The 12706-nt window shown below is 53.1% G+C and overlaps 2 protein-coding genes across 8 annotated transcripts in view; both read left to right on the forward strand.

The window, feature by feature from the left end:
* CDK16 (cyclin-dependent kinase 16) overlaps window positions 1-10358 on the forward strand; it is a 10759-nt gene extending 401 nt beyond the window's left edge. The window contains exons 1-16 of one of the 6 annotated variants that reach the window (XM_005871000.2): window positions 3051-3841; window positions 4086-4293; window positions 4826-4977; window positions 5080-5205; window positions 5313-5369; window positions 5467-5581; window positions 6253-6347; window positions 6435-6497; window positions 6741-6864; window positions 7004-7124; window positions 7238-7335; window positions 7419-7524; window positions 7588-7651; window positions 7758-7860; window positions 8944-9021; window positions 9110-10358. In XM_005871000.2, coding sequence (XP_005871062.1) covers window positions 3614-3841; window positions 4086-4293; window positions 4826-4977; window positions 5080-5205; window positions 5313-5369; window positions 5467-5581; window positions 6253-6347; window positions 6435-6497; window positions 6741-6864; window positions 7004-7124; window positions 7238-7335; window positions 7419-7524; window positions 7588-7651; window positions 7758-7860; window positions 8944-9021; window positions 9110-9147 — 1776 coding nt within the window. In that variant the 5' untranslated portion in view covers window positions 3051-3613 and the 3' untranslated portion in view covers window positions 9148-10358. Of the gene's footprint in view, window positions 1-3050; window positions 3842-4085; window positions 4294-4825; window positions 4978-5079; window positions 5206-5312; window positions 5370-5466; window positions 5582-6252; window positions 6348-6434; window positions 6498-6740; window positions 6865-7003; window positions 7125-7237; window positions 7336-7418; window positions 7525-7587; window positions 7652-7757; window positions 7861-8943; window positions 9022-9109 lie in introns of those variants that run through there. The other 5 variants (XM_005871001.2, XM_005871002.2, XM_005870998.2 and 2 more) reach the window with 5 other exon arrangements.
* Window positions 10359-12470: 2112 nt separating this feature from the next.
* Window positions 12471-12706, forward strand: part of USP11 (ubiquitin specific peptidase 11) — a 15160-nt gene continuing 14924 nt past the window's right edge. Inside the window, exon 1 of one of the 2 annotated variants that reach the window (XM_005871003.2) lies at window positions 12471-12689. In XM_005871003.2, the coding sequence (XP_005871065.1) occupies window positions 12544-12689 (146 nt within the window). In that variant the 5' untranslated portion in view covers window positions 12471-12543. The remainder of the gene's footprint in view (window positions 12690-12706) is intronic. The other variant, XM_005871004.2, reaches the window with a different exon arrangement.

Here is a 12706-nt window from a genome sequence, read left to right on the forward strand (position 1 = left end):
CAAACGTGTATAATAGGCGAGTGGAAGTCAGAGAAGTGCTGACATATGCACATTGGGTCCTAGCTGTAGAAGGGCCCTCTGTGTTAACCGGGGAGAAGGGGGTAGAGGTACCAGGTGTGCTAATAGGATCAGGGTTTGCGGCCCTGTGTGGTGAGGGTCAGGACGGTGTTAATACGGTGTATTTGTCCATGAGGACTGCAGCGTGTGAGGTGCCAAAATGTGCTCATGGAGGGCAGCGTAGTGGAAGAACTAGGGTGTTGAGCCTCGCTAATGGGGGTCATAGCTGCCGAGGGTATGTACATGTGGTAATAAAAGTCTGGGTAGCATGAGGCCCAGTCTATGCTTATGGGGGCAGAGGGGTGGAAGACCTGAGCCTGTGCCAATAATGGCTGTCAGTTGTGGATGAGGGAAGTGTGTTAGCACTGTGAGAGGTTCAGTGTATTCAGGATCAAGATGGTGTGAGATCAGTGTGTGCCCATGAGGGCCGGGGATTCAAGACTAGGGTGCGCTAAGAAGAGGTAGGGTGATGTATGAAGTTAGAGGCACTGCTAATGTGGCTTTAGAGCCTTGGAGGCCCTTAAATGTGTGCCAGTCGGGGGAGAGTCAGAGCTGGATGAGATCTGGAATATGCTAATGAGAGTCAGAACATTGCAAAGACAGTATGCTCTTGTGTCCATGGAAGACTGGGATGTGTTGAGGTTCCAGGGAGTGCTAATGAGGGGTAGAGCTGTGGAGGGTTTCTAGTGTGCAAGGAGGATAATCAGGGCTGTGAAGGGATCCAAGTGTGAATCAGCCAGGCTTCTAGCTGTGGAGGACTTGAAGCAAAGAGAAATAAGGAACAGGAATATGTGAAGGTCTAGGTGTGCTAAAGTGGATAGAGCCATGGATGGCTAAAATGTGTGCTAAGTGGGGGAGGGGGGCGTCCGGCTGAATCAAGACCTGTGTGCATTAATGAGGGTCAGGCCATTATGTAACTGTGTTTGCCCCTGGAGATAGGCTGGGGAAGGGTTCAGGGATATAACAGTGTGCTTGCCCCTGAGATAGGGCTGAGGAACAGTCCAGGGTTATAACACTGTGCTTGTCCCTGAAGATAGGGCTGAGGAAGAGTTCATGGTATGCTACTGGGAGGCACTATGTGAGGCCCAATATGTTCTAATAGAGGTCAGGGTGAACTGAAGGTCTAGCTTGTGCCGATGGGAGGTGGCAGAGACAGGATAGCAGGAGGACCAGAATATGTGGTAATGATAGTCATATCTGCCAAGGGTCTGAGCTTGGACGAAAACAGGTCAGGGGTCTGCAAGGTTCACTTTGTGTTCATGGGATTTAGGGCGGTGTGAAAATCCAGTGAATGCTAATGTGGGTCAGCTGTAGAGGGTCCCAAGTGTATGTTAATAGGGGTCAGAATCATGTAGGGGGAACTGTGTTAACGGGGTGAGTGCTGTGGAGAAGCTAACAGGCAGCTGGGCCTGGGAGGGACCCAAGAATGTGGTAGGCGTTAACTTTGAAGGTCCTGTGCTCTGTTGGGGCTTTGTGAGCTGGCGGCAGTTAGAGATAAAGGGAAATTGCAGGTGCTGATAGCAGTTAAAATGCAGAGGGACCTTCTAGAAGGTTCAGTATATACTGAGAAAAGGAGGACATTGAGGGCCCAGTGTGTGCTTATGGGAGTCCGGACAGGATGAGGATGGTATGATCCTGTGGGACTTAGTAGAGTGTGATGCCTGTGTCCTCAGTGGCTCGGTGTAGTGTGAGGAGGTAAGTGTCCTCGGGTATTATGAGAGCATTCAAGTTAATATCTTCAAGTGTCTCTGCTTACAGGGGCCCATCAGGGCCCCCCTACTGGGGGTGTTGCATGGTACAAAGATTTTGTACCCCTTTTTCCTAAACTCCCCACAAAACTGAACTCGAACCTGTTCAGCCCTTGGAGTTTCCAGTTAGAGGTCATGCACCCATAGCTCCTCTAGCTCCCTCCTCATTGTCCATCCAGCCCTACTTATAATCCCTCACCCCCACCCCGCCCAGCTCCTCTATTCCCTGTGACAACAGACAAATGGACTGCAGATCTGTGCCATGCAGACACAAGACCGTCTTTGGAGCTGGCCATACTTCACCTGCCTCAGTCTCAGGTCCAGTGTTGAGCCTCCTGGGCCAGGATTTTGTTGGTATCCTGGGTTCTCTGGGTGGAACTCATCCTCTTCACTGCGGTCTTTCTACTAGGCTGGCCCCTCTACCCCTCCTGAGGGTAGTGAGGTCAGGCAGGCAGAGACAGGGTGTGGGGACGGCTGGAGTAACACCTGATTTCAAGGTAACAGATGACCCACTTCTCTCCTCGCATCCAGGCCCAGCCTCATCTTCAACCTCCTATCTAGCTTCACTTCCCTTGGGCCCAGGGCCATCGTAGGCCCTGCTGTGAGTCCATATGGTTCCTGGGCCAGGTCTTTCCCCCTCCTTGCTGGCCCAGAGCCCAGGTGGAAGCAGAAGAAGGCCAGCCTAAGCCTCTTGGTGGCCCTGTTCCCTCCACAGCCCCATCTAGGTAGGTCAGCTTCCTGCCGATGCCAGCGTCCCTGGGCCACCTTGTCTGGGGTTGCTCATGAGCCCCAGGGACTCACTCTGGTAGAGATTGGTCCTAGGTCCTCGGCCCCCTGACTTCATTAATTTCTGCCAGAAGCACTTTTTGAGCATCTACTCTGTGTCAGTCACTGTTCCAGGTCCTCGGGATATAGCTGTGACCTAAACAGACAGAAATTACTCTGGCGGAGCTGATCCTCTAGTTACGGCTGTGAGGAGACAGACAGTAAAGTAAACTAATAAGTAGATGGTGTCATTTCTGAGGAGGTGATGAATCCTGGGGGATAATTGACAAGGTGAAGGGAGCTCAGGATGGTTGAGATTTTAAATAGGCTCAGAGGTCAGGGTCCCATCCCCAGTTAGGGGGTATACAGGAGGCAGCCAGTCAGCAATTCTCTCTCATTGATGTTTCTCTCCCTCTCCCTTCCTCTGAAATAAAAAATATATATATATTTTTTTTTAATAAATAGGGTTATTTGTTGGGGGTTATCCATGAAAAAGGTAATATTTGAGCAATGGCCTGAAGGGGGTGAGGGAGTGAACTGTTTGAGAAATCTGGGGGAAGGGTATTTCAGGTACCGGGAACAGCTAGGGCAAAGGCTCTGAGGTGAGACTGCTGGGTGTGGTTGCAGAACAGCAACTAGCAGTGATTGAGGGGTAGGTGAGGCCAGAGAGATAATAGGGGTGAATGGGGTCAGACCATGTGAGCCACATTGAGGACTGGAGCATTTATTGGGTGTGATAAGGGAGATGTGGTGCGTTCTCAAGTACAGGAGAAATGTGACCTGGCTTGTAAAAGTCTGGGTGAGACCCTATGAATCCCAACCTGATTGAACCTTTCTGGCAGCCGGCAGGTTAGCTTGTACTCATTGAGGTCCCCCCCCCACCTCCAATTAGTGGTTGTGTCTGGGCCAGACCCTCCTCCCCCTACACCCCTCACTTGGGTAGATCAGTGGCGTAGTCCACTAGTCACCATGACGATGGTTGCTAGGAGAGGTTAGAGGTCTTTGTGGCCATATAGAGCAGGCTGCCTTGGCAGTTGGGGGTGATGTTGGGTTGGTGCCGGCAGAAAATGCCTTTCTACGAGCGTGTCCAGGGTTATGTCAGTTGTTCTGAGGTCCTGGGCAATTCCCCCTCTCCACCCATGGCCAGGTTCATCACTGCTGCTGCACCCAAGAATACCTGCTGCTCCCACAGGGGGGCTGCCTCCCTAGAAACCTGCGTTCCATCGGTTGGACCTTTGCCCTCAGCCATCCACCCAAGACTCGGTACTCAGGTGGGCTACTTAGGAGCAGGGTCCCCAGGGGCTGGCAGGCAGGCACTGACAAAGGTCCCTGTTCATGCCAGGTTTCCAGAGGTCCTGAGTGGTTCCAGGACCCCTCAGTGGTTGGGTGGGCACTGACAGAAGTTCGTGTCAGTGTGCCTCACTAGGTTGTCATGGGCTTTAGGGGGCCCATGGTCAGGCAGATGCTAACATGGATCCCATTCCCATCTATGCCCCGCTCCCCTCACCCTCTCAGGTCGCCATGGATCGGATGAAGAAGATCAAACGGCAGCTGTCAATGACACTCCGAGGGGGCCGAAGTGTAGACAAGACCAACAGTGCCCCTGAACAGATAGGCCTGGATGAGAGTGGCGGTGGTGGCGGCAGTGACCTTGGAGAGGCCCCCACCCGCGCTGCCCCAGGGGAGCCCTGCTCTGGGCGGGGACTACTCAGCTCTGCACCAGGTGGGTCCACTGACCACTTCCTCCCCTAGACTGGTTCCCAGGCGCTGCTTTCCAGCCAAACTCCTCTTAGACTTGCGTCTTTTCATTTCCATTTCTCCATTTTTTCCCTTCCCTGCCATCCTCTCTATCTGTGCCCCTTTTGTTGGCTTTCTGCCCAGGCCTTGCCCCAGCTCCCCTAATCCTCCTTTTACGCTTCTCCTACACTCTGCCAGTACCCTCAGGCCCCCTGGCGCCTGCCTGCCCTGGGTCTTTGGCTGCCTCTGCCTGCCCCTAGCCCCAGGCTAGCCACAGTCTCAGCTCACCCCTGGAACCTGGTGTTCCACTAGGTAACTATTCCCCCTGCCCCATTCAACCTTCCTGTCCTGTCTGAACCTCTGTAGGCCTTGCCACCCTCTCCCTAAGGGACCCCAGGCTGCTCTGGGGGCCATATGCACACCGGTATGATGATCATACCGAATGTATTCGTTGGGAAGAGGGTGTCCTGGGGCTCCTGACTCCACCTAGCCTGCCCTCCCCCTGTTGCCACCACCAGAGATTGTACATGAGGACTTGAAGATGGGGTCTGACTTGAAGATGGGATCTGATGGGGAAAGTGACCAGGCTTCAGCCACGTCCTCAGATGAGGTGCAGTCACCAGTGAGGGTGCGCATGCGCAACCATCCTCCTCGCAAGATCTCCACTGAGGTGCGTAACCCCCCTGTCTGGGTGGTGGTGGGGCTGGAAAAGAGGGTTGGACCGGAGGTGGTTGAGCTCATGCTCCTGTTTCTCCCCTGTCTCGCCTGCTAGGACATCAACAAGCGCCTCTCACTACCAGCTGACATCCGGCTGCCCGAGGGCTACCTTGAGAAGCTGACCCTCAATAGCCCCATCTTTGACAAGCCCCTCAGCCGCCGCCTCCGCCGTGTCAGCTTGGTGAGTATCTGCTATTCCTGTCCTCTTCCTCCTCCTCTTTCCCTACCTCCTCTCCCCCCCTGTACCCTTCCCCGAGCCTGCTTCAACCTGTCCCCTTTACTCCACAGTCGGAGATTGGCTTTGGGAAACTGGAGACCTACATCAAGCTGGACAAGCTGGGGGAGGTGAGGGACAGCCGGGAGGCCCATGATGGGGGTGGGGATCAGTGGGAACTCCCTATAGCCTCAGGCTCCTCTCCTATAACTGTTCTTCATTCCCCAGGGTACCTATGCCACCGTTTACAAAGGCAAAAGCAAGCTCACAGACAACCTTGTGGCACTCAAGGAGATCAGACTGGAACATGAAGAGGGAGCACCCTGCACCGCCATCCGAGAAGGTACAGACATGCGGGAAGATCTGCCCCAGGCTTCCTGGGCATTCCCCATGGTGTGCACACACACGCCCCATAGTGAGACTGGGGGTTCTGGTACTTCTCTCCTGATACTCGGGGCTTCATGAGAAAGTGCCCATCACTCACATATCTAGGGTAATAATCAAGGTAACCAGGAATCTGGTCCTGTTTGGAGAAGAGGCAGAAGAATTGGAAAGCAAGGTTCTTGCTTTGGTTCCGAGGACATCCCTGAAAGTGCTCACCAACTTACTTGATACAGTAGTTAGTCAGAACATCACATGCAATGATGTGAATTGCATCAAAATTGAATGTGCAAACGCGGTTTCATATGAAGCTACAGGCCTGAGGGTTGGAGCAAGGCCCCTTTCCAGAAACCAAAAATGGGTTTAGAAAATCTAGTGTCACATAATCCTGGGGCTGCAGTCCCATGTTCTTGTCCCATACTCTTCTCTGAGCCTTAGTTGCCACATCTGGAACATGGGGACATACCTTCCTGGCATCAGGTGGGCTAGAGCTGGTGGCTGCGAGTCACCACTCCAAACTGCACAGGGAAAGAAGGAAACCCTGGTCTCATCCCTGTCTAGTCCTTGTCATTATCCTGAGGGTGGGGCCCTGACTCTTCTCCCGTCCCCGTCCCACCCCCATGTTTCCTGCAGTGTCCCTGCTTAAGGACCTCAAACATGCCAACATCGTCACTCTACATGACATTATCCACACGGAGAAGTCCCTCACCCTTGTCTTTGAGTACCTGGTAAGGTTGGGTGGCAGTGAGTCCCCGGGGGAACTTGGGTGATGGCCAGACAGGATATGACCCTCTTTCCTCTACTTCTCTCTTCAGGATAAGGACCTGAAGCAGTACCTGGATGACTGTGGGAACATCATCAACATGCACAACGTGAAAGTGGGTGTGGGGCAGGAAGCAGGGGCACAAGGGCCACTCACCCAGTCCACCCCACAAATCTCCCAGAAACGACGTCCCATTTGGCTCTTTAGCTGGGAGCCATTGCAGGGCGTTGGGACCCTGTCCTCTTTTTGAGACAAGGCTCTGGGCTCAGTGTCTGTGTTTGGGAGGGGGAGCAGTGCCTGCTGGGAGTCAGGATGCTGGATACTCTTTGACCTCTGCCTGCCATTCCTGGGTCCCCAGCTGTTCCTGTTCCAGCTGCTCCGTGGCCTGGCCTACTGCCACCGGCAGAAGGTGCTACACCGAGACCTCAAGCCCCAGAACTTACTCATCAACGAGAGAGGAGAGCTCAAACTGGCTGATTTTGGTACCCTCGGCCTTCCCTTCCCAGAGATCCCCCAGCCTTACTCTCCCAGCCTCCCCCTTCCCCATGACCACCTACTCTCAGTCCCCCGGCCTGCTCAGGGCCACCTCAATCCCAGCTACCCCTTCTCTCCACCTCCCAGGTCTGGCCCGGGCCAAGTCAATTCCAACGAAGACCTACTCCAATGAGGTGGTGACCCTGTGGTACCGGCCCCCCGACATCCTGCTCGGGTCCACAGACTACTCCACCCAGATTGACATGTGGTGAGGACACGTGGCAGGGTGGCAGGGGCCATGCAGTGAAGGTTGGTGGCTTGGTCACAGTGGCCAACCAGTCAACTGCCTTCCTATTTATTCACTGTGCCCTCCCTGCCCAGGGGCGTGGGCTGCATATTCTACGAGATGGCCACAGGCCGGCCCCTCTTCCCAGGCTCCACAGTGGAGGAGCAGCTGCACTTCATCTTCCGCATCTTGGGTGAGGAGACAGGAGCCCTCAGAGGTGTGGGGACATGCAGGGAGGCCCTCTGAGATGCTTAGGGTAATGCCTCTTCCCACCAGGAACCCCAACTGAGGAGACATGGCCCGGCATCCTGTCCAATGAAGAGTTCAAGACACACAACTACCCCAAGTACCGTGCCGAGGCCCTTTTGAGCCATGCACCACGGTGAGGCTAGTGGGGGGGTGCGGGGGTGTGAGGGGCAGAGTACCCAGACTCAATTTAAAGCAGGTCCCCTTGTCCTTGTGGTAGACTTGATAGCGATGGGGCTGATCTCCTCACCAAGCTGCTGCAGGTGAGACCACTTCCCGAGTCAGCCTTGGGGGCTGGGGGTGTGGGGATACGGGGAGTTCCGGGTGGGGAGGAAGAGAGGCTTACTCTGTGAAAGTGTCAATATTAAGCCCCCACCTCAGTTTGAAGGTCGCAATCGGATCTCTGCAGAGGACGCCATGAAACACCCATTCTTCCTCAGTCTGGGGGAGCGGATCCACAAACTTCCTGACAGTGAGTGGAGCTGGTGAAGGGAGGGCCGGTGGGGGGCTGTGGGGAACAGGACTGCTGTAGACAGCCGAGCAGGTGTTGTCGGGCTCTGCTACATCACCTCTAAGGGGGGACACATTTGTTCACGTGTGTGACGTGTTTATTACAAATAAGTTGCTTAGTTTTCAGTTCCTTCTACCTTTCATGGAAATTTCCAAATGTACATAATAATAGATAAAGTATCACTTTCTCTTTTTTAGAGTAAACATTTCCTTGTAAAGTATGTACTGAGAAATGCACAGATCATAAGTATACAGCACAGTGAATTTTCACAACACACACGTGACACAGGCATACGGTCAGAAAACAGGATGTGAGAAGCTTCCCCAAAGTGCCCCAGGTTCCTTCAGATATTCCCAGCCCCTCCCCAAGGGTTACCACTAGATGGACTTCTAACAGCTTAGATAAATTTCCCCTGTCCTTGTACTCTGCAGAAATGGAATCATACGGGGTGTTCTCTTTTTACATCTGACTTTTAAAAACTTTTTAATATGGGCGTTTTTAATGAGATATGTTTATGTATTAGACTAAATAATAATATGAGTCCCCACATTCTCTATCAGGTTATCAACTTATAGTGAATCTGGTCTAACCTATATTCCCTCTGATTATTTTGAATCAAATCCCAGACATATTATTCACCTATAAAGGATTTCAGCATGTGTCTATTAAATCTCTTTTTAAACATAACAATGTCATTATCACACCTAAAAAAACTTGGCCCACTTTGCACATCTCCCCATTGGACTAATCCAAATGAAATCCCAAACACCATCCAATCACCTAGAGTTAAGTGATAATTGCAATACCATTATCACACTTGAAAAATTAATAATAAAAAAGAAAATAATGCTTTCTTGGTGCCATGTAATAGTCCATATTCCATTTTTCCTAATTGTAGCTAGTTTTTGGGTGGGATTATTTCACAGACGAAAGTCAAGCCTCTCAAAGAAAAGGCAGCTTTTTCTAAATCCCCCAGTGGGGCCACATGGGAGGTGGCTCTGGATGGCCCCATGGGTCATTTCCTACTTCTGTCTCCACCCACAGCTACTTCCATATTTGCACTAAAGGAGATCCAGCTACAAAAGGAGGCCAACCTTCGCTCTTCGTCGATGCCTGACTCAGGTAGGTGTGGCCCTCGCCCTCTTCCCTGCCCCATCCATCTACCTGCTTGTTCACCAACAATAGCCATCCGCTCTGCTTTCGCCCGCAGGCAGGCCAGCTTTCCGTGTGGTGGACACCGAGTTCTAAGCCACAGACCCAGGCCCCAGCAGGCAGCAGCTGGAGGGATGCCACACCCCTCACAGGGCAGCCCCCAACTGCATCCTCCCTTGCTTGCTGCCTGCCCACCTGCCTGATCCATGCTCGCCTGCCCACGTGTTCCCTGCTGCCTGTCCAAACATCCATTGGCCTGTCTGCTGGGTGCTAACAAAGCTCTCATCGCTCCTTCACCTGGTCTGTCTGTCTCTCTCTCTGTCTTAGTAGTAGCCGGCGGACAGCATGGCCGTGCCAGCCTCCCACACTGAGGCCAGGCCTATCGCCCTCCCTATTATACCCTCCCCCAGGACCACTACCCCATGGCCAGCTAGGGGTCCGGCCAGCCCAGGCTCGGGATCTCAACTCAGACAAGATGTGGCAATGCCTTGGGTTTGAGGTTCCACCTGCCTGCTTTCCTGCCTGCCCCACCTGCCTCATGTTGTGTGGGCCTTTTTTTGTTTCATTCATTGTTGTTTTTTTAATTATTTTAAATGAGGTTTTCATTTTTTAAATGCAATATCTCTGTGTACAGACTGGCTGGGCCCCACCCCCCGTGGCCCTCCCAAAGTATTTTGTGCAATGAAGCCCTGATCCCAGCCTTTCCAAGGCAGGGACACAGCCCCTATTCAGAACCCTGACCATCCCCAGATCCTGGGGTTGGCTAAGGGCAAGCATGCCTCGACCACTCGCCTTCCTACACACACCCCCTCCCCACCACCTGCCATCCCAGGCTGCAGGGGTACCTGAGGACTACCGGAGACTCTGGGAGATGGACAAGTGGGGGCCCCCACTCTTTCCCTCCTGCAGTTCCATAGCTGGGGCCTCCTTCCGTCTCAGGGTCTCCCCAGCCTAGCCCTCTTGCCCCCATCCCACTCGGTGCTGTTGAGTAGGGGCCCTGCCAGGAACTGACCAACTCAGCGAGGAGCCATAGTGTGTATATGTACACAGGCAGGGGCAGGCATGTGGGGGGGAGTTGTGCCCAGGTGTTAACCCCTAACCCCTGGGGAGGGTGAGGCAGGGCAGGGACAGTCTCTGGGGTCAGTCCCAGATGGGTGGTTACCTCCCCTTCCTCCACTCTAAACCCTGGGGCCTTCAAATGGGGTGGGAGGGCATGGGTGGGGGCCCTCCTAGTGGGGTTTGGGAGGTTGGGTTCCTGAATGCACCATAATCGCTGTATGAAACATTAAAAAGTCTGAAGTGAAAAATGTGATTGCAAATCCCTGTAGAGGTGAAGGTGGACTTGACCCACGGTGAGTACTAGGACCTTGGCGAATTCGTACCTGGTCCCCGCTGTCTAGGAGAGCACCGGGAATGGGTCAGGGACACGTCATGACTCTAAAAAAGGCATCTGAGGGGTTGCACATGCAACAGTGGAACTCTGAATTGAAGCAGGTAAGGCAGGCTGAACAGAGGATGGTATCTAGGAAGTAATGGAAACCCTGGTGAGACGTGGGTGAAATGATCCTGGAAAGGTTAGAGTTCACACAACTGCTCTGGGAAGTGGCAGGGTCATTGATGTGGGCAGAGGTTGGCCTCTGGAAGGCGGAGAGATCCAGTCCAGGTCTGGGGAGGGAGGCCTGTTGGATTGTAGGAAGGACAGGCTACCCAGGTAAATGGGGAGGGGGAGCCTGCAGAGGGGCAATGAAAACGGTAAATTCAGAGAAGATGCAGCTGGGCTTGAGCAATGTGCCAAGTGCTAAACTAAAATGACACTCTGGGGACCACCCCAGGTGAAAGGGCTGCTTCCTTTTCTCAGTTTGCACAACAGTTGTGACCCCCTCACCTGTGCCAGGTGTGGGCAGAGGGCTAGAATCACAGTAATAAAGAATCCCTGCCATGAAGAGGTTAACGGGACAAAAGTAAATGATGAGATTGTGTATTGGATGGGGGGGATGGAATTGTGTAGAGAAGAGGGTATTCTGGACACACCAGGGACCTGTGTGCACGGGCCTAGAGACGTGGAAAGGCAAGGTGTGTTCCTGTGGGAATGGGTGGTGAAGTGAAGGAAGTCACTGGAACAGACCCAGAACCATGAGCTTGATTTGGGGAGTTTGATGATCATGTGGGGATAGCCAATAGGTAGATGCAGGGAGCCAGAGGGACCAACATACACCTGAAACTAATAAAATATTGAATGTCAACTATAATTGAAAGATGGAAGTTACCACCAACAGGTAGGGCCAAGAGCCCTGGCAGAGAAGGATGGGATAGCCTAGTGCAGTGGTTCTGAATGGGAGATAATCCTGCCCTTCCCCCAGGGGACATTTGGCAATGTCTGGAGACACATGGTTGTCCCAACTGAGGAGTGCTACTGGCATCTATAGTGAGTAGGGGCCAGGGACGCAGCAGAACATCCTACAGTGCTGCTCACAATGGAGAAAGGCCAACAGTGCCTAGGCTGAGAAAACCTAGACTACTACTGTGGTTGTTAAACTTGATCTTGGGATCCGTTTATAAAAAGTTGACATCCAAAAAGCGCTTTTTTTTGGCTTATGTCATGTAGCCCCTGGAAAATTCCACCGCATATGCGAGAGAGAATGACAGTGAAAATAGTTTTGACTTTGTGAACTCCCTTAGGGTCTCCTGAACCGTGGAAAGCCTAGTTTGAGAATCTCTGGCCTGGTGTTTAAGGTCACAGCTCAGGAATACAGTTCTGCATACTAGCTGGGGCAAAGTGAATATTTCTGGTCCTCAGCTTGCCCCGCCAGGTGATGTTATCTGCCGCCTAAATACCTGCAATAAAACAAGGCTATTACTAGTTATTGCTGTAACTACCTACAGATATACAGGGCCTGGGGCTGACTTGTCTTCAACATATTTGTCTAGATTTCAGGAAGGGAAGTGGCCCGCAGGCCTGTGTGGCGCCCTGGAGGTTGTGACCTCTCCTATTGGGTTTTGAGGGACGAGAAGAGTAGTGCATTGAAGGAAGGGCATTTTGGTCATGTTAAGAAAAACGTCGCTCCCAAGGTAAGGGACCCACGGTCCCCAGCAGACCACGGACCAGAGAAGACCGGGAACCTTTGTGTGCCTTTGGGCACTCCCCAGTATATCCTCGTCCACCCGGGAGAACTCTGCCTCCACATTCCAAACAACCGCTTGCCTGGACTCAACATGGCATTAGAATCCCACAAAACACCTTTGTCTTTTTAAAAAAGCTCCCAAGGGGAGGTTTTACTCTGCCTATTCACTGGTCGCAGAGACCCCGCCCTCGGTCCAAGGCCGCCTAACCCTTGGACACGCCTCACCGCGGGGGTCCATTTCCAATAGCGTAAGAGACCCTCCGCGGAATAGGGGGCTCCCTTTCCGTTTCCGGGACCAGAATCCGGAAGTGGCGGTTGAGGGGCCGCTTCCTATCTCCCACTGCGGGGGCTGAGAAGAGGGCGAGCGGCGATGGCGGCGGTCGGAGGGAACTCGCCTCCTGAGGCTAAAGATGGAGAGCCCCAGCGCGAAGCCATACCAGACCCGGACAGCCAGTGGGGCCATATCGAGAATAGCGACACTGGGCGGGCGCGTCGAATGCGGGGCGGCGAAAGCTGGTGAGGCTGAGCTGCGA

The sequence above is a fragment of the Myotis brandtii genome, unplaced genomic scaffold (genome assembly GCF_000412655.1).
Source record: "Myotis brandtii unplaced genomic scaffold, ASM41265v1 scaffold327, whole genome shotgun sequence".
Taxonomy (NCBI): domain Eukaryota; kingdom Metazoa; phylum Chordata; class Mammalia; order Chiroptera; family Vespertilionidae; genus Myotis; species Myotis brandtii.